We start from the raw sequence: 19677 nt of genomic DNA, 5'->3' as shown, positions 1-19677 counted from the left end.
CCCGGTGAGCGCCTCACTGTGACCCCCAACCCTGCTGGTCAGTAAATTCTCCAGAAAGCTCCAGCCTCCGCCTCTGTTTTCACCCCTGACCCTGTGACCCCTTCAAGCCCTGCCCATCCCATCAGCCAAGAGACATGTGACACTGAGGAATGGTGTGTACGTTTTTATTAGATTCTGGACCAAGACCCCAGCTCCAACAGTGGGCGGGCTACAGGCCGTCTGGGCCAGGGCAGGCCCCCAGCACTGGGTGACCTTAGCCAGCAGGGCGGGGGCCTCCAATCTCAGGAGCAGCCCCCACCAGGCACCCAAGGGCACTGAGGTGAGTGTGGGTCAAAGGCGTGCCCCACCCTGGGCACCTCTGTTCAGCCCTCACCGGGCTGTGGTCCCAGGGGGACGGGGCCCTGTCAGGCTCCCACACTGCTGGTCTCCACTGGGGCAGCCCGCCAGCAGGGCGGGGTCGGTGTGGCCGCTGCCCCTGGGCATGGGGGTGGGGACTGTGCTTCTCCTGCGCTGGGCCTTCTCCCAGGAATGTCCTGGGCACAGCCCCAGCCTGACCCTCCCCAGCCGAAAGCACAGCTTGGAGGGGGCCGATTTCACCACAGGCAGCGCAGCCGAGACCCGTCCTCAGCAGGGGCCTTTCACGCTGCCCTGGCCCCGACTGGAGGAACATTAGAAGGTGCCGGGTGAGGGCGGCTGTGCGGCACCCCCACTGACCTCCGGGAGACATGGGCAGCAGGTTCCCCGGCCAGGGTGCCCCAGGGCCCGGCATCTGGCCCTGCTCAGGCAGTCCGAGCACTTGGGAGCAGGGGCTGGCCGCCCTCAGGCCCAGGTCTCTCCACCTTCAGCCACTGCATCTTCTGCTGGTGCTGCTGGATGGCGTCTCGGACCCGGGCGTCCATCATGGCCTCGGTGAGGACCCCGTCCTCCGAGGCGTACGCCATGGCCTAGCAGGGAGAGAGAGAGCGCTGAGGCGGGTGTCCGGAGCGGCTGGCTGCAGGGAAAGGGTCCCTTGGCCTCGGGCTTTCAGAGGCCACCAGGCACCAGGGGCCACGGGCCTGGAGACCAGGGCCAGACCCAGGGATGACAGCCAGGCTGGGGGCAGGGGGGAGCGAAGCCGGGGACGCTGAGTCCACCAGGGGACAGCTGGCCAACACCCTCCCCGGGCTGCACACACACTCCGGCCTGCTGACACACACGCCCGGCCTGCAGTGCACGTGAGTGTGCTCACATGGGCCTGCTCACAGGCAGTCGGCAGCCGGCGCCGCCCCTGCGCCACCTGCCAGCCCCGGGCCCCGTCTCACAACACCGAGTTTCTCGGTGACCCTCTAACATCCGACAGCCCAGGCCTGGGCGCTGGAAGCCGCCCCACCCCCATTGCAAACCTGGGGGGCCCTGCTTCTCAGACACAGAGCTGTCCCCAGTGCCATGGCAGGGGACAGAACCACGACAGGCCACTCGGGCACAGGTCCACCCTAACATGCACGGGAGGGTAGGCTCCCCAGGCAGAGTGTGTCCCAAGAGTGGCCGCGCCGGGCCAGCTGCCCCCGAACACGGGGCGGCTGGGGTCCACCTCGTCCGCACGGCCCTTCCAGAGCCACGGGCACCGAGAACCAGCCACTGTCGGCTCCCGGCACTCCCGACGCCCAGGACTCCCCGCCCCAATTAGGCTGAGCGCCTGGTGGGGTCACCTGTGCTAACTGGGCCCAGGTGTGGTCCCAACACTTCCCCTCCCCAGGCCCAAGACCCGCCTACTTCCTGCCACGCCCCGGACTCGGACTGAGCTTGTGGTGAGGGCAGCACGTGGCCCCCCCACGTGGGGGCCGGAGCTCACGTGGGGCGTGAGCCAGTCCCCGAGTCTGAGGGAGCAGCCAGGCTCCTGTTCACCCGGCTCAGGGCCCGGCCCCGGCGTGGAGAGGCTGCCCCACAGGCTCCCGGAGGAGCAGCGCGCACGGCCCTGGAGAGCTGCAGAAGAGGTCTGACCCGGGGGGCGCACCCCAGCCCAGGGGCAGGCGGGGTCATGGTCTGGAAGCAGCCAGAGGCTTCCCTGGCAGGAAGGGGCAGGGAGAGAGTGCGGCTGCTCCTTCCAGAACCCCAGAGCGTCTGGACAGGTGGGGCTTGATGCCGCGCTCCCAAACAAAGGAGGAAAAGGGGACGAGTGACTTGGCCACGGAGACCCACGGCAGCCACCGCCTTAGCCGGGCGGTCCAGGACAACAGCCTGTGATGCCGTGTGCACACCAGGTCCCCGGAAACGATGTGACCAGCGGGCACCGCACCTCTCTGGCCTCCTCCCCAGACCCCCGCCGTCTCGGTCTAGTCCCGAGAAAAACAGCAAACCCTGCGGCAGGCGCCGGGGAGCACACCTGGCCCGCGCCCTCCACACTGCCCAGGTAGCACAGGTGGCCCCACCAGGTGTTCATCCGTCGACCACAAGGAACACCTGAGAACCATCCCAGCTTGGGGCAGGGGGGGCGCCTGGGGAGGAGGCGCCAGGACCCAACGCAACGGGGCATCCCAGGGAGGGCCGAGTCCAGGGGGCACTGCCCGTGACGAGACCGGACTCGGGGGTGTGAGGGGCAGAAAGCCCTCAACAAAACCCCAGCCAGCCCACCGAGGCGGCGGGACGCTTCGGGCTCCGGCAGGGAAGTCGGCGCGGGGCACACCGTCGGCAGGGTGACGGGCAGAAACACGCGGTGGACGTGGTAGACGCGGGAACACGTGGGGTGAACCCCAGCACCCCTTCCCCATGGGAACCCTCACGGAACCAGCCCCAGGAAGGAGTCTCCTCACGAGGAGAAAGGCCGCAGGTGGAAACCCACGGCGATGCCCGCAGCGGGGAGACGCCGAACAGGACGGGACAGGGTGCCCGTCCTCACCCTCTCTGTCCAGCACAGCTCGGGGGTTCTGGCTGGAGCCACTGGGGGGAAACGGAGAAATGAAAGGGATCCAGATCGGAAAGGAAGGTGAAAGTATTTGTCGTACAGGTGATGTGATCTTTTATGGAGGAAACCCTGAAGATCCCCCCAAAAAACTGTTAAAACAATTCAGCAAATTTGCAGGATACAAAATTAACACAAAACCATTTGTGTTTCTGTGCAATACCAATGATCAGTCTAGCAAGTTAAAATAATCCCAGCCCTGGCTGGTGTGGCTCAGTGGACTGAGTGCCGGCCTGTGAACCAAAGAGTCGCAGGTTCGATTCCCAGTCAGGCAGGGCACATGCCTGGGTTTCAGGACGTCCCCAGTAGGGGGTGCACAAGAAGCAGCCACACATTGACATTTCTCTCCTCTTCCTCCCTTCCTTCCCCTCTCTCTAAAAATAATAAGTAAAATCTTTGAAAATAAAAAAGGAGATATCCCATTTACAATAGTATCAAAAAGAATGAAATACCCAGGAATTAGCTACAGAGGTGAAGCAACTTGTACGTGGAAAACTACAAAATGTTGCTTAAGACACCAAAGGAAGAAAGTAAGACACCGAAACACAGGAAGATGTCTGTGATTAAGCGTCGGGAAGTTTAATATTGTCACAAGGTCAGTGCTACACAAAGCAACCTGCAGCTATGGGAATCTCAAAGGCCCACCGCGGAGTTCACGTGGAACCTCATGAGACCTGAACGGCCCCAGCAGCCCTGAGTGGGAACCAGGAGGCGGGAGGCCCCGCACACCCTGGTGGGAGGCCCACTACCCAGCGACAGCTCCCGCTGGTGTGGTCCCGGCAGACAGACGGACAGACACGGAGCCCGGCGCGACAGAGCCCGCCCGGCGGCAGAGCGGAAGGCCGGCGGGGACCCCCGCGCCGCGCTCAGGTGGTCTCCGGCAGGGGCGCCAGGACAGGAAGGGCCGTGTCTGCAGCTCCCAGTGCCCACCCCGCGCACCCAGGAGAGTGGGGCCGGACCCAGACCTCACACCGCGTACAGACTCGACTCAACATGGGCCGAACGCCTTAGCGTCTGGCGCCACGCGGCGAATCCCGCAAGACACGCGGCAGAACAGCCTCCAGAGAGGAGAGCGAGGCCACGCGGAGGCTTCCAGGCTGGGACGGGGGCAGCCCCGGTGACAAAGGAAGACACGGGTGACGGGCCTTCATCGGCACCGAGGAGAGTGTGCGTGCCGCAGAGCTCGGCCCGCAGCACTAGAGGGTGCCCGCCGAGGGCCGGGGGGCGAGCACTCACCGCCACGCAGCAGCGGGTCAGGGTCGCTCACCCAGGGGTGCTCCACCCAGAAGGTGTGCGGAGCTCCTCGCTCGACCGCCGGGAACCAAGCCCGTGGGGACACCTCAAGGGGCTCGACTGCTGCTCAGCGTCACCGGTCGCCACAGACACGCAACTCAGACCACAAGGAGGTCCCACGGCCCTCCCCTTGGAACGGACAGACAGGCGGGGACCCAAGTCCGGGCCCCCATGCCTGCTGGGGGGCACGAGGTGCTGCATGGAGCGACCATGGGACCCCGCAATCCCACCGCCGGGTGCGCCCCGAAGGCACGCAGAGCCGGGGCCCGGGGAGACGCTGTCACCCCCCCCGTGCACAGCAGCACGGCTCACAACCATTAGAAGGTGAAAATCACTCACGTGTCCGCCCACGGAGGAGGGACAGAGTCTCCCGCACACTCACACGGGAACGCCGCTCAGGGGAAGGGAGCTGTGCCGGGCACAACACCGTGGACGGACCCAGAGGGCGTCCCACCGAGTGACGAGAGCCAGGCAGAGACAGTCAGAGACCAGGCGACTCCCCCCACGGAGTCTGGGGGAGCCAGACCCACAGACGGAGGGCAGACAGCGGTGCCGCTCGGGAGGACGGAAAGTTCTAGAGAGAACGGTGGTGACAGCTGCACAGCAGTGGGCGCGAGCCTGATGCCCCTGAGCTGTGTGTGTGCAGAAGTGTTGGGGGGCAGCCGTGCGTCCCCCCACAACAAGTGGCTCTGGGTGCTAAGAGGCACCCGCCTCGTTGACAAGACCACTGTGGCGGGACCCAGGCCACGCCACAAGGAGCAGCTCCGGAGACCAGGCAGCACTGCCCCTGGGCGTCCGGCCCGGAGGGCGGGGGGCAGGTGGGCAGGAGCAGCGTGCAGCCCCCCTCTGCATGCCCGGCCACCGCAGAGGCCGACGGACCTGGGGAGTCGCCAGAGCCCCCGGCCTGTGTGCCCTGAGCCATGGCACGCGGGCGAGGCCACCCGGCCTGGTCCATGGCCAGGCTGCCGTGTGGTCACAGTGAACCCGCCCTCACCGCCAGACCCCGGAGAGCTCCCGCAGGAGCAGGGGACCCTGCACGCCGGGCGTCGACACCCCCGACACTGTATCAGGCCAGAGCCCCTCCCAGGCTCCCCAGCCCGAGTCCTGGTGAGCCCAGAGACGGCTCACGGGACACGCCCCAGCCCGGGTGTGTCCCCCTGGCCCTCAGGGCCTGCAGCCACCACCCCGGGCCCCGGGCGGGACAGTCCAGTCGTTGCCGAGACCCTGAGCCCAGGGGACCGCGACGCCCACACGCACGAGGCTCATTTGCAGAGGGGCCCCGTCCGACTGCAGGGAGCACCCCGATCTGGGCGACCACCACGAGGGCCTGCCCCGGCCGTCTGCTGTGAGGGCAGCGGCGGCGGGGTCTCGTCTGTGCTGGAAGCCCTCCCACAGGAGCACCCCGGGGCATCGGGGCGGCACGCGCCCTCTGGGACTCCACACCCGTCCCCCTCAGGGCACGTGCCCCAGCTCACCTGCCACGCCACGGCCAGCTGGGAGATCTCCCGGCCCGACATGCCCGCCGTCAGCTGTGCGATCTCCGAGCACTTCTTCCCGTAGTCAAACTGGGCCAGCTTCAGGCGCCTGGGGAGCAGGAGTTCCTGGGTGACGCCCGGGCACCCCGGGACCCAGGCACGTCCAGAGGCCCGTGAGGCCCGGCGACTCCCACCTGGAGGGAGGGCGGCAGCCTGCGCAGGGGACCCCAGGCCCCTCGCACCCGCCCTTCCTGCCCTCGTGGGCACTTGCTTTCCTCCGGGAGCCCCCCAGGGGGTCCGGAGGGGGGCCGGGCGGTGAGGGTGCCGGGGGGACGTGCTGCAGCGCAGCTGCCGTGCAAGTCAGGACCTGGGAGAACCAGGGGCCCGCCCCGCCCACCCTGGGGCAGGACCACGTCCACCTCACGCCCGGCCCTGCCCCACGCCCCAACCACAGGGCAGCTACAACGGTGCTGGGAGGTGGGGCCGGGGGACACGCGGGCGGGAGACCACAGGGGGCGCGCCCAGTGCTCTGAGTTGGAGCGAGGCTCACACCGGAACCCCAGGTGCCACGGTCTCTCACAGGGGCACCAGGCAGAAGGCCTGGGAGAAATAAGCCACTCAGACACACCCCACGGCCGTGTCTGGGCTGCCATCGGGCTAGGGTGGCCAGTGGGGAGTGGGGAGCCGGGAGGCAGCCAGGGGCAGAGGGAGGAGGCAGCCCAGAGGAAGAGGTGGTTGGGACGGGGGCAGCAGGAGGGCAAGGCCATCTGGAGCAGAAGCTGCTCGCTGCTGCCACCGACAGCAGGGATTCAGGTCAGCGCTGCTGAGAGCTGCCCCCAGAGACGGCGAAAATAGCCCAGCCTCGGCGTCCTATCTGGAGCACTCCCAACAGAGTGTGTGTGTGTGTGGGCGGGGGGGGGGTGCCGCTGCCCAGGGGGCTCCGTCGAAGGGAGCCTTGCCGTGTGCTGGCCCCGGGCCCCCGGGTCCGGGGAGTCAGGGCGGGCAGGGGACGGTGGTCTCAGAGCGACTCTCTGTGAGTGCTACTGGGCACCGTGGGCCCTAACAACGCAGGCCCGGCTGCCCCCCGGGGTCTGTTTTCCTGAGGCCCCCCCATGCGCCAGGAAAGGGTGGGGAGACTGGTCGCACAGGGCCAGGGACTGCCGACTGGAAGGCCAGGGTGAGTGGGACCGGAGCTTGGGGCCGAGCAGGCAGACGGGAGCAGCAGGGCCTCCAGCAATGAAACCTCCAGCAATGAAACCTCGCCCGGCACCCCCCCAGGCCTCGTGGGGCCACAGGGGCGGGACTGAAGCCCGGGCGGGGACCCGGAGCCAGCGGCCCCTGGGGGACAGGGCGGGAAGCGGGGGCGGGCTGCCCCGGACACTTACTGCTTTCCTTCCGTGGCCGGTTTAAGGACATACTTGTCAAAGTACATCCTCACCAGGCGCTCCCGCTCCTCCAGCTGTGGCAGCTCGAAACCCACGATCTCGTCGATGCGGTCGTTGACGGCCCAGTCGAACTGTTCGGGCTGGTTGCTGGCCAGCACCAGCATGAACCTGCGCCGGCAGACGGAGGGACGGGGGCGCTGAGGGGCCCCCTGGGGCGCGGCCTCAGACCCCGCGGGCAGCTTTCTAGCAGGTTCTGCTGGGCAGCTGTGTAAGGCCCTGCATGGCCTCGGCCACCCCTCCCCCAGCAGCTCTGTCCCGGCCCCGACTCCACGCCTCTCTGGCCAACAGCCCCACCCGATGGGGCGGCTGGGGGAGCCCGCTGTGCACAGGAGGGACCGGGACCCCAGGGCTGAGACAGGCCACTCCCCCCTCAACCAGAAGGTGGGGTTTCGGGGCCAGGGGCGCATCCGAAAAGAAGGGCCCGCCGCCCCTGTCCACCTGCCCCAGGCGCGTGGCGGGGCAGGAGCGGACGCACCCCTCCATGCTCTCAGCCGGAACACGGGAGGATGACATGTCTCCCCAGCAGTGCCGGGCACCCCCTTGCCGGCCAGTGGGCGGGGGGGGACGGGAGGGGCCTCGCCGGTGCAGAGGAGCGTGACTGGGGGACGGGGAAGGGGCCACCCCACTCCCAGGCACCTGGGCCCCAGGGTACCCGGCTGTGGGGCTACAGCCCTGACAGCCCATCTCTGGGGGGCGGCTAGAGGTGCCAGGGATGTTGACCTGGCCGCCCAGCTCTGCCTGAGACCCCCGGGAGGCCTTCTCGGCGGGGGCGGGGCCTGGGCGCACTGCACCAGCAAAGGGGCTGGAGGTGTCCTGACCCCGGGACGCCGCCGAGGCGGTGCGGGCACCTCCCGGCCTTGGCCGGCAGCAGCCGCGCGAGCGGAGGCAGTGCCTCAGTTTCCTCCCGTGGCGGCCACCACGAGGACTGAGGGGGCTGCCGCGGGGCCCTCACTTGCTGCTGTGCTGGCCCGTCCGGTGCAGGAAGGCATTCAGGGTGGCCCTGAGGTCCTCGCTGATGCGCTCCTGTGGAGACAGGTTCCGGGCCCAGCCTTGAAGCCTGAAACCTGGCTTCAGGAAGACCCTGAAAACGCCCCCGACGCCACCTCTGTCTCCCGGGCAGAGCTCAGAGAGGAGGCCCCGCTGAGCGGCAGCCTCGGGCCGGCCCCGCGCCCCGGCCCTCCCCCAGAGCGCAGACCCAGCCAGGCCCCGGGCTGGCCCACGCTGCCGGACACACACACGCCCGGCCCGCCACCAGGCAGGGCCTCGCACTCACAGTCGCTCGCTTCCGGAGGAAGGCGTCGGCTTCGTCCACGAAGAGGAGGAGGCTGTGGAGGGGCGGGGCCGCGTGAGCCGTGGAAGGTTCCGGCACATGCACTGCCCCTTTGGGACGGTCAAGGGCTCGGGAGCCGCAACCCCACGCCGCCCCCAGGACTTTGGGACCCCAGCCCCCAGCCCGGGACAAGGAGTCGCGCCAGGGGCCAACGTCAGGAGAAAGCGGCTGGGACATGCAGGACCCCGAGGTGGCCCTGGGGGAGCTACGTGGCCACTGCGAACGGCACTGCAGCGAACCGCCCGCCCCACCGGGCACTGCGGGGCCCCGGGGACGCCAGCACAGGCTGCGGGGAGTCAGCCACCCTTCCCGGCAACGACACCCCGGCGGCCGCCAGGAGCGGGGCGTGGCGGTGCGTGCCAGCGCGGGGTCGGGAGGGCCCCGCTCACCCTCGCCGGCTGGTGCTGGCCCAGTCGAAGACCTTGTGCATGGCGGTCACGCCGTCCCGCCCCATGGGGGCCACGTCCCCGCCCGTCATGATGGCGTAGTCCATGCCCGAGTGCAGCGCGAGTTTCTGGGGAGCGGACAGATGGCAGGGGCGGGGGGAGGATGGGATGGGGGGGGAGACTGGGCTGGGGACGGGCAGGCCAGCAGGGTCTTTTCCTCCCCTCGGCCCACCCCTCTGTGCGGGCACCCCGAGTGCAGGAGGGCCCCCCCACCCCCGAGGGGAGGGTCTCCAGGCAGGTAGGCGCAGCCCCGGGGACAGGCCACCCTCACCTTGGCGAACAGAGTCTTGCCGGTGCCGGGGGGCCCATACATCAGCACGTTCCGGTACAGGCTGCGGTTCTTCCTGGTGTTCCTCGTCGCGATGGCAATGTCCCGCACCCGCGCCTCCAGGCTGGGCTGCCGGGGGGCAGGGGCGCTGGGTCTGGGGGCGCTCCGTGCCGAGCCTGTCCCCCCTGGGCGCCCGGCCCGTGCAAGGGCAGCCCCCACCCCCCGCCGCCCCTCAACCCCCACCTCTGCCGGGCCAGCAGGGCGGCGCCACTCACACTGAGGACCACTCCCTCCAGGGCGTCCTGAGGCTGACTGAAGAGCCGCCTGCTGACCTGCGGAGGACACACGGTCAGGGTCACTGGGTCGCCGGCGCAGCCCGCCGTGCAGCCGCCAGTGCTAGGCAGCCAGCCTGCCACGCAGGGATGGAGATGCCCCGGGGCCCACAGCCCGGGACACACAGGACCGCGCGCTGGGAGGCTGCCTGTGGGCTGGGCTGCGCCGAGACTCGCCACGGGCCTCTTTCCTCCTCGACCACCGGCACCACAGTCCGTACGGTCTGTACGGAGACTGCAGCCCGTGGGAGCGTCGGCCCCCAGAGCCCACGCCGGGCAGGACGCCCGCTTCCCTGCGGGGGGGCGGCCGACTTCCTCCTGATGGGGGAAGGGCCCCCGGGAGCCCCAGCAGTTCGCAGACACCCTGGAGTCGAGCCGGGGGCGTGGGGGGGCGGTCCCATCACAGACCCAGAGGCTCCAACAGACCCCAGGGACAACATCGAGGGGGAGAGGGTCCCTAGCGGACCCACAGTGCAGAAGAAAAAGGGCAGTGCCTGGGCGATGGGGGGAAGGGGGACACAGGGTGTCTGGCCGCCGCGCCAGGAGTGGGCGGGACCCTGGGCCACCCCCCCAGGCGTCCCCTTACCTGCAGGGGGTGCCGCAGCGCCTCCAGCACCGAGATGCGCGAGGTCTCCCTCACCAGCGAGGGCTTCCCCAGCCGGGCCTCGATGTACCGCCCGGCCACCAAGGTCGCGTTCTTGGCAGAGTAGACCCCGACGGCCAGCAGCGTCAGCCCCGCCACCTGCAGCAGGCCGGAGAGGAGGCAGGTGACGCCCGCCGCACCGTGCCCCCCGTGGGAGACGCTGAGCCCTCGCCACCGCATCCACCGGGTGCCCAGTGCCGGCAGGGGTCCCCCGGGGAGTCTCCAGGCACCCCCAGCAGCCTCAACTCCCACCACGGCAGAAGGCAAGATCCCCCAAAGCTCCCCCCGAACTGTTCTCAGAACGCTGCCGAGGACGTGGCCCAGCAGGACCCGCGGAGCCTGCAGCCCACGGGAGCCCCAACGGGCGGCTGGAAGACAAGCCGGCGCCAGGGTGGGGGCTGCTGAGGGCCCCCAGGACCTACGCCGACACCGGCTCTTGGACCTGGGACGGCTCCCTCCTCCGCAGCCCACAGCCGAGCCGCCGCAGGAGGCCGGTGGCTCCTGGGCCACAACCTCACGTCTTCCCGCCTCCCCCACCCCCACCCCGAGTGTCCATCCATCTCAGAAGACACAAACTCAGTTCACGGACGGCATGGACAGACCGCCAAGGACAGGCAGGGACCCCGGGGTGAGGGCAGACCGACAGACTTAACTAGCACACAGGTCTCTGGGTCCCCGGAACAGCAGGTGAGGCCGGGAGCCCGCCGGGCAGGGACCACGGGGCGCCCCAGTGCACGCCTGGCGGCTCAGAGGGTCGAGTGCCTCTCTCGTCCTCCACCAGGGGCAGAGGGTGCGCAGGGCTCCAGGCCGCGGGGCCACAGGGCCAGCCTCCCCCCTCTGTCCGGTGTCCCCCTCAGTGGCCCTTCGAGGCCCTCAGCAAGGGCCCATGGACAGGACCTGCTCTGAGGTGTGGGACCGACGTCCCAGCAGCCAGCAGCCGGGAGGAGGGTGCCGACGGTCAGGAGGCCGGGCACCTGCAGTCCCTCCCCGTCCGAACAGCCAGGACCCGTGGGGAGCACAGCCGCACCTGCTGCTCTCCCAGGCCCCCCTCCTCCGGCCACCGCACACACTCAGCGAGGCCGCAGGGGCTGGAGCCCGGCCGTCCTCACAGGTTCTCAGCCCCCTCAGACTCAGACCCCCCGCGTGCACTTTCCACGGAGCTCTCAGGTCCGCCAGGTTCTGTCCCCAAGTCCCAAGTGTTTTCTCTGCAGCTTCCGGGGCAAACACCCACAGCTGAGGCCACGGCTGGCCACGCACAGTGCGGGCCACCCCCTGCGAAGGAGTTCACCTTTGTTCCAGGACACAGGCTGACCCAAAATCACCGATTCCTCTAAAAGACTAACTGGTCAGTGTGCTGGCCAGCTGCTTCCATCACGTGCAGCTCTCCTCACCAACACTGACGGGCAGGGACACCCACAGGTGCTCCCCCAGCAGCCTGTGTCCCCGGGAGGCAGGCAGGGCAGGACCAGAGCCTCCCCTGTGCGCCGGGCAGGGCCACCGAGGCCTCGCAGCCGAGACCACAGCCCTGCAGCACCCCCGCCCTGCCCCCCATGTTCCCAGTGAGCAGGGTCACATGGAGGAGCAGGAGGCTGCAGCCCGGCAGCTGGCTGTGCCTCTCGCTCTGTGGAGCAGGTTACGGGAGGCGGCAGCTGGGGCTGAGAGCCGGCACCCACTCCAGGCAGCGTGCTGGGCGGCCATGGGACCCGCCGAGCCACAGGCTGGACAGCCCGGGAGGCGGACCCGCTTTCCCCAGGGCCCCTCGCTGAGGGCGCGGCCCCCCGCACGGCGCACACAGCAGCTCGAGCGGACAGGGCCAGGAGCCTGTTTTCCCCGTCCCTGGGCTCAGGCGGACAACCGCAGGGGCCGCTTTAAGAGCCACCAGACTGACCAGCCGACCTCCCTGGCCAGGCCAGTCCAGTCCAGTCCCGGCTGCCCTGGAGGCGTGGCCTGACCTCACCCAGCCTTCCACCCCGAGTGCGGCTGGAGCTCTGTCCAGGGCAGGAAGCGGTGCTCTGGGATGCCCACTCCTGCTCCCCGGCTGGCCGCCATGCTGGGGGTCAGCTGGAGTGCTGTCCCGCCCCTCGGGGCACCCGGTCTCAGCCTGGAGCCGTGCGCAGAAGCACCAGGAAGCCAGAGGGTTTTCGGGAGTTCCTCCCAGAGGGGCCCCCACCCCGCGGCTCAGGGCACAGACTGGGGGGTCAGGGCAGCAGGCTGACCTCCACTTCCAGGTGGAAATGCCCGTCTGAAGGGGGCTCCCCAGCGTGGCTGCTGGCCCCCCACGTCTCAGGCGGGGCCCACCATGGAGGCTGCGGGCAGGTAGCCAGTCACACTTCCCGAAGGTGACGGGGAACCCACCCCTGTGGCTCCCTCCTTCACCAGACACCGCCAGCGACGACACGGAATTGTCCCAAGCACGCAAACCCGGAGGCCCCGTCACACCTGGTGCAGGTGAGGGCAGCGGGAGGACCAGCAGCAGCCTCCGCCTCCCGGGACGGGCATGGCAGAGGCCCCCACAGACCCCAAGGGCGCAGCAGCGCTTACCGTGGCTGTCACTTTGTCCCAGTCGGTCACAAAGGCACGGAATCCTTCTCCAAACAGGGTGCCAGCCGTCCTGCAGGGGAAGCACCCATGTGACCAGGAGGGACTGGGCCCCTGCACGTGGTGGAGAGAGGCCACCCCGCCCCCCCCCCCAGTCTGCGAGCCGGCGGTGGCTCCGCGGGGACCCGCGCGCGGGCACACCTGATGGACTCCAGGACGGTCTGGCGGCGCTCGGCGGCCTGCAGGCGGATCTGCTCCCGGATGATGTCCGCATTCTCGCGCTCGGCCTTGGCGCGCGCACGCGCCTCCGCCTCCACCCGCAGCATCTCGTTCTTGTGCCGCAGCTCCATCTCCCGCTCCACGGTGGCTGCCAAGGGAGGCAGGCAGCCCCGCGTTCAGAGCCTCGGGGCCCAGGCACCCTTCCCACAGGAGAGCGACTCCCCGGGCACCCTGGGGCGCCCGGGGCAGGGGAAAAGCCAGCCCAGAACGCCCAGCCCGCGGGTTTCTGCTCCAAAGCCCCAGCTCGGAAGGCAGAGGCCCCTGCAGGTCACTGGACGCACGGCAGGGCCCGCGGAGCTGACAGTGGCGCCTACCCTCCCCGCCCCGCCCACCAGCGGGCCCAGCCCCCGCCCCGCCCACCAGCCGGCCTCCTGACTTTCTGGAGCCACAGCCTCCCAGGCCCTAACTCTCCAGGCCCTGGTTGCGCTGCCCACTCTACCTCTCCTCATGGCCTCCTGCTTCTGCACCGACTCCTCCTGCTTCCGCAGGTTCTCCTCATTGAGAAGTTGCTGAGAAGAAGCCACGAGAGAAGAAGGGAAAGCTTCAAACAGAGGGAGCAGTTGGCACCCACCCGAGAGGCCGGCTGCTCCCGCCGTGGAGGCAGCCACCACCCCAGGGCCCAGGCCGCCTTGGGGACGGTGGACCCAGGCCTGCTGGTCTGAACACAGCGGGGGGCATGCGTGACCAAGGGGCCAGGTTCACAGCCCCCCCGCCCCCAAGCATAGCTCGGCCACAGGGCCACAGCTGCCCGTCAAACACTCTGGTTTCTGACTGCCAGACTTTAAAGCCATGGTGCCCACGACAGGCACGGACGTTTGGAGTCCCCTGTGAACCCGTTGGTGCCAAGGTCCCGGTCACGTCCCACCTGGGGGAGCCCAGAGAGCAGGGGAGGCGCCTCTGCTATGGAGGCCCCCAGCGGGGCGTGGCCCGCGGGCACATCCCTCAGGACCCGTCGCGGACCCGGTGTCCCCACCACCCGCCCCGGAAGACGCCAGGGTGTCCCGCGTGCTGGCGTGCAGACCCACCTGCTGCTTCAGCTGGTCCTCATAGCGCTGCCGAGCCAGCTTGTCCTGGTACTGGGCCCTCTGGGGAGGGAGAGAGCAGCCCGGACCCAGCTCAGCGGGAGAAACCGGTGGACGGCCTGCGCAGGCCCAGACCCTCTTGGGCGCCGGGGCCTCGGGCAGCCGTCCAGCCCCGAGGGCCGTCCGCCGGCACACAGGCTCCTGTCGCGCTCAGCGTGGGGCAGCCCAGGGGCCTCAGGCGTGTGTGTGGAGGCCGCCCCAGGCCCTTGACCATGCGACAGGCGACCCTGACTCCCCACGGGACCGCGGCGTGCCCCCGCAGCCCTCCCGGTCGCCCAGGCCCCCCGGTGCCCGTGGGGCCCCACGGCCCTTACGGCCTGGTGCTGCCGCGTCTCCTCGCTCAGGGTCTTCCTCCGCTCCTCCGCCTGCACGCGGACCTGCTCGCTCTTCAGCTGCTCCACCGCGGCCTCGTACTCCTGCGGGGCCGCCAGGCCTCCACTCAGCACTCCCAGCCCGGGCCCACCCCACACGGGGGCCTCAGGGGGCGCACACGTCCGAGCGCAGGCGCTGCCGCCAGACCCACTGCCGACCGGGCCGGGCTCTGGCCTCTCCGCTCCCGCCGATGCCCCGGGAAGGAGGCGCCCCCCCGGCCACGCCCCCCGGCCACCACTCACTTTGATCTTGGACTGCTGCTCCAGCTGCAGCGTCTGCTCCTGCATCTGCGCCAGGCTCAGCGCCTCCTTGGCGTGTCCTGCGGGGAGCGCGGGAGCCTTAGGCACACGGGCGCTGGCCGGGCGGTCTCGCCGCCAAGCAGCTGCCAGGGAGACCACAGCTCTCCTCCTCACCCTCCAAGGCCACGTGCCCACCTTCTTCCTGCTGAGACCTTGCCCAGCCACTGTCACCTACGTCGGCTCCACCCCCAAGAGAAAGACCCTCCGGGGGACCACCCCACCGCAGAGGGCAACCGTGCGGAGGGCTGACCCTGGCCCACCGAGGTCAGCGCAGCAGTCCTCCCCCCACCAGACGAAAAGCCAGCCCGCAGCTGCTGTCGGCTTCTCACGGTCCATCGGCTCCTCTCCAGCCTGCCCCCTGGCCCTGACCAGCCCTCGGGCGCGCGCAGGGAGAAGAGCGGCGAGGAGTGGGTGACAGCTGAGCCAGAGACAAGCCCGGTGCACAGGCGGCGGCGGCTCTTCACAGAGCACATGCTAAAAGCACACATGTCGTGACGCCTTCGACATGTGTTTCCCTCGTGAGGCGAACTCACATCCGTCCACGTTGGGTGTTGTGGAAAGAAACCCAGTCCTGGCCCCCGCGGCCGAGGAAGACCAGGCCTCTGGGGCCCAGCAGGGCTGACCCTGGACTCCGAGGGCCGAGCGTGGCGGGCCACTCCCGCGCAGCTTCTCTCCCGAGCGCACGGCCGGTCCTCGGTCTCCCTGGGCTTCGCCGCCGCGGACCCGGCCAACCGTGGGTGGACAACAGCATTTCCTGCGAGGTCGGGGGGCCGCGCATGTGCAGGGCCAGCCAGCTGGAGGAGGGCTTTCGGCTGTGTGGGGAGGGCAGCCCGGACCGCTGCGTGCTCACGGATCAGCCGTGTTTCCCTGGGACTCTTCTGTCCCTCCAGAGCTGGAGAGAGGACGGCCCCAAAAACGCAGCTCCCTGAAGCGGCCGCGTCCCCAGGCGGCTCCCTCTGCTGGCCCACCCACCGGCCCCCGGGATCCATCGTGCTGTTGGAGCCGTCAGAGCAGGCTGCAGGCCCCAGCGCCCAGGACCCTGTGGCACACGCGTGTGTCATTGACGGAAGAAAGCGTCTGTTTATAGTCCTGGGGGGGCGCCCCATGCATTAGACAGAGGTGGCAGGAGCCCTGGTGTCCACACGGCCTGCTGGGGTGTGCGGTTTGGCAGGAGCTGCTTTAACAACGGACTCTGACCACGAGAGAGCAGTGGGCACCACACACCACATGGGCGCCACAGGCCCACCACCCTGGGGCCGAACCCCAGCCCACCGGTTTGCTCGCGTGAACTTTGGCCAGCAAGGTAGACCTCTGAGCGCCCCCCCACCCACACACACACACTCTTGGAGGGAACTGAGACTGCAGGCTACTGCTAGGCACAGGCCTGGTGCCCAGCTGCTCCGCTGACCACAGGCTGCAACTGCAGGACTGACAGTAGCACTCATCACCCTCACGCCACTCTGCACCAGGACACGTACACTTGGCAGCATCGAGGGGCAGCCACCACTGGCAGGGTGCTCTTTCAGGCACCCGCCACCCTGAGTGTATGGGTGGGGGACTAGAGAGCCGGACACCGGGCGCGCCAGGGGCCAGCGGGGCGGAGCAGGTGGTCCCGCTGCCAGGAGCAGCGGTCAGCTCCGGTTGGCTGAGCAGGCAGGCCAAGGCCGAGGGGTGCCGGCGCGGCTGCCTGAACCAAGTGTCGGGGGGTGTGTGGGGGGGGGCAGGCTTGCACAGGGGTGGGCTCTGGGACACAGGAGTGTGAAGCGCTCTGGGAAGAAGGGCTTGGGGACAGGAAGGGGCGGCCCCCCCAGTGTGAATCCTCTCCCAGCGGGCAGCGGCAAGACCAGGAAGGCGGCAGGAACAAAAGCGAGTTAGAGCCCAGGTCTGGGGGAGCCATCAGGCGTGGGGACTGATGGGGGGCCGTAATTCCGGGTGGCGGTGCCTGAGGACTCCAGAGGACATGCTGCCTGGCGGGGGCGTGAAGGCCTGGCCATGGGGGAGCGGAGGGAGGCGCTGGGCCCCGGGGTGGAGCGTGTTCCGGGGCAGGAGACGCAGGAGCCACTCGGCGGCACGAGCAGGCCGCAGGAGGGAAGCCCCGGTGCCGCCCCCTCGCACATCCAAGGCCACCTGCACCATATGACCATGGGGGGCGGGGGGCCAACGGTCGAGGGGCACCTTCTAAGAGCGGGAAAACTTGGATACTCTGGAAGTGGGTGAAACCCTACGGGAGCTGGGGCACAAAGGTGTCCCCCAGCTAAGCCTTCAGCAGGAAATCCAGTTAAGAGCCAAGACTGTCATCATCCGAGGGGCTCTGACCCTGGCCACCGTTTTCTGAACCCACCCGAGTGACTACAATTCCCTGGAAAACCCAACACACCTAACCCGGGCAAGCGTGCCCCAGCCAGGCGCAACAGGCTGTCCTGGGCCCGGGCCCAGAGGTCTGGGTGCTGTGAAGGCCCCTCCAGGGCCTGACAGCCAGGGAGGCCCGGAGACCTTGGCCCAGACGTTCATGCAGCCTCAGGGACTGAGCCCCAACTGCAGGACGGGGTCCCCTGGGCCCCTTACGAGGCTTCTCTGCAGGGTCACCTTTGAAAAGAGGGCACTTCTGCCTCAACAAAAGTTTGAGAGCCATTGTGTTCTTTCAAGCAACGTTTATTCGGCGTCTTCCACGTCCCAGGCTCTTAAACACACAACTCCAGACGAGTGGTTAAAGCCACAGGAGGAAGGGAATTGTGGGAAAGGTCCCGGCTCAGGGGAGCTCCAGCTGCCGCCAGGCCTGGAGGGGCCCAGGGTCAGGAAGGTCACCAGGCTGGGCCTGGGGTGTCTGCCCTGTTTGGGAAAGCTCACGTATCCCAACGATAAACGTAAGTCTGTTAGTTCCTCCTTAACACCCATGACCGTCCCCCACGCGTCCCTTCCAGGGGAAAACTGCCAGCAACCACCACAAACGGGCCCCGATCTGGCCACGCCTTGGCCGGTTCACGTGGAGGGGAAGGAGCTCCGACACATGGCAGGAACTGAAGACCGGAGACCAGCCCCGGAAGCTGCTACCTGTGACCTCTCCGAGTCCCCTCGGCACCGGTCCCCTCGCCCGCGGGGCACGTGGCAGCTGAGAGTGCGCCCGGGGCGACAGGATCCCGAACCCCGCCTGGGAGTGTGCTGGGGCACGCTCACTCCTGGACACGCTCACTCCTGGAGGCCGGCTTCCTCGCCTGACAACTACGCCTGTCCACAGCCACTTGCCACTACCTCGCTCCGACGACCAAGGGACTAAAAGCCCCCGAAGGCCGGCATGCCAGGCGCTCGGCGGACTGACCCTCCGCGGAGGAGCCCCTGACCCGTCCCGCCCTCGCCCACGCCGCCGCACTCACGCGAGTGCTCCAGCTCGCGCGCCGCCTTGGCCGCGCGCTCCAGGCCCGTCGGATCGAAGTTGCTCCATTTGTCCTTGGGCGCCGATCGGTCTCCGGCGCCACGGTCCCCGCCGCCTTCTGCCCCAGGCTTCGCGGGCGGCAGGGGCAGGGGTGGCCCCTCGCCTTCACCCTTGGAGCCCTTGATGCCGAAGAGCCACGACATAGCCCGCGAGCGTCGCGCGCCTCAGCAGCCGCCAGGACCCGAAGCCGAGCTAAAACGCGCGACTCGGAGCTCTCCCCACGCGATGTGTGCCGGCGGTCAGAGCAACTGCGCAGGCGCGACACACGCCTCTTACTCCTGGGCGACGGAAGCTCTGGAGCGCCCCCATCCCGCCTGCGGCACTCGGATTGGCCAGAATGACTATGACATCATCATAGTCAACCAGGCATCCTTTCCGTGATTGCCCGAACTCGCTCAGGGGGGCGGGTCGCTAGGGGGCGGGGCGAGACCCCTGGTTACGGCGTTCGGTCAGGGACAGAATTCATGGGCTGGGAAGCCCTTATGCCCTGGGATGTGTCAGTTCCAAGTAGCAACGGCGTCCCGTTGCTACGGGCGCCCGCAGAGGTCCAGACGTGGCGGTGGCTGACGTGCAGGTACCCATAGAGCAGAGACTTCTTGATGTGTGGCCGGGACGGACGGGAAAGACTGCGAGAGGAATAATCTGCGGGAGGAGTCTGACCCGCGGATGACCTCGCCATCCAGGGCGAGGTGCGGAGCCTCGACGCACAGGACCGAGCGGCCCCTCGGAATGCTCCCCGCACCCTGGCCCTGCTCCACGTGGCCCTGGCGCAGCGCTGACGGTGGCGAGGGGACGGACCCTGCGCGCGGGGCGTGCGGCTGCGCTCGGTACGGTGACACGAGGGTAGAGCCTGGTCCCAGGCAGTCTCCCGCCACCGCCCCGGATGAAGGGCCCGACGGGAGAAAGGCCTCCCACCCCACCCCCGCCGAATGCCCCCTCGCTGTCTCAGCGAGGCACGGTGGTCGGTGCTTGTGCGATTCTTTGCGTTACACAGAAGTGGCTCACAAGGGAGGGGGGCGGACGACGGATCTCCGACCACGGAAGTCTGCAAAGGCAGAGCAGGTCCCCCAAAGCCCCACAGAGGGCGCCCTGGCTGGAGAACTTAGGGTCTTGGCTTGGGGTCGCTGACTGGTAAAGACTTTTGCTTAGGAACTCCGGAAGACCCCATGCCCGCTTCCTGGACAAAGGGGCAGGCAGGACCCTCCCGGGACAGAGGGAAACAAGGGTGGACAGAGGGCTGCGTTGCTCTAGGACCCACGGTGTCCCAAGTTAGCAAAGTTTGCCTTTGCGCCTACATCCAAGTTGCCCGTTCATTCTTTCCTTTTTTTTTTTTAAGCAAAACAAAGCATGCCCTGGCTGGTGTAGCTCAGTGGATTGAGCTCGAGCTGCGAACCAAAGCATCGCAGATCTGATTCCCAGTCAGGGCACATGCCTGGATTGCAGGCCACGGCCCCCAGCAACCACACACTGATGTTTCTCTCTCTCTCCCTCCCTCCCTCCCTTCCCT

At 68.6% G+C, this 19677-nt stretch overlaps 1 protein-coding gene across 1 annotated transcript; it reads right to left on the bottom strand.

Annotated features, from left to right (window-relative positions):
* Positions 1 to 150: 150 nt before the first annotated feature.
* Positions 151 to 18427, bottom strand: LOC123832153 (ATPase family AAA domain-containing protein 3). Its single transcript, XM_045859692.1, has 16 exons — positions 18112 to 18427; positions 14684 to 14760; positions 14384 to 14485; positions 14013 to 14072; positions 13427 to 13496; positions 12910 to 13075; positions 12712 to 12781; positions 10114 to 10269; positions 9471 to 9527; positions 9199 to 9324; positions 8871 to 8995; positions 8425 to 8476; positions 8104 to 8174; positions 7092 to 7259; positions 5707 to 5815; positions 151 to 944 (listed from the first exon to the last, which is right to left on the bottom strand). The coding sequence occupies exons 1-16, from the start codon at positions 18311 to 18313 to the stop codon at positions 780 to 782; spliced, it is 1776 nt and encodes a 591-aa protein (XP_045715648.1). The 5' UTR covers positions 18314 to 18427; the 3' UTR covers positions 151 to 779.
* Positions 18428 to 19677: the final 1250 nt, after the last annotated feature.

This window comes from Phyllostomus hastatus, unplaced genomic scaffold (assembly GCF_019186645.2).
Source record: "Phyllostomus hastatus isolate PE091 unplaced genomic scaffold, TTU_PhHast_1.1 phas_scaffold_182, whole genome shotgun sequence".
NCBI lineage: Eukaryota > Metazoa > Chordata > Mammalia > Chiroptera > Phyllostomidae > Phyllostomus > Phyllostomus hastatus.
This window is presented reverse-complemented; position numbering and strand designations above follow the sequence as displayed.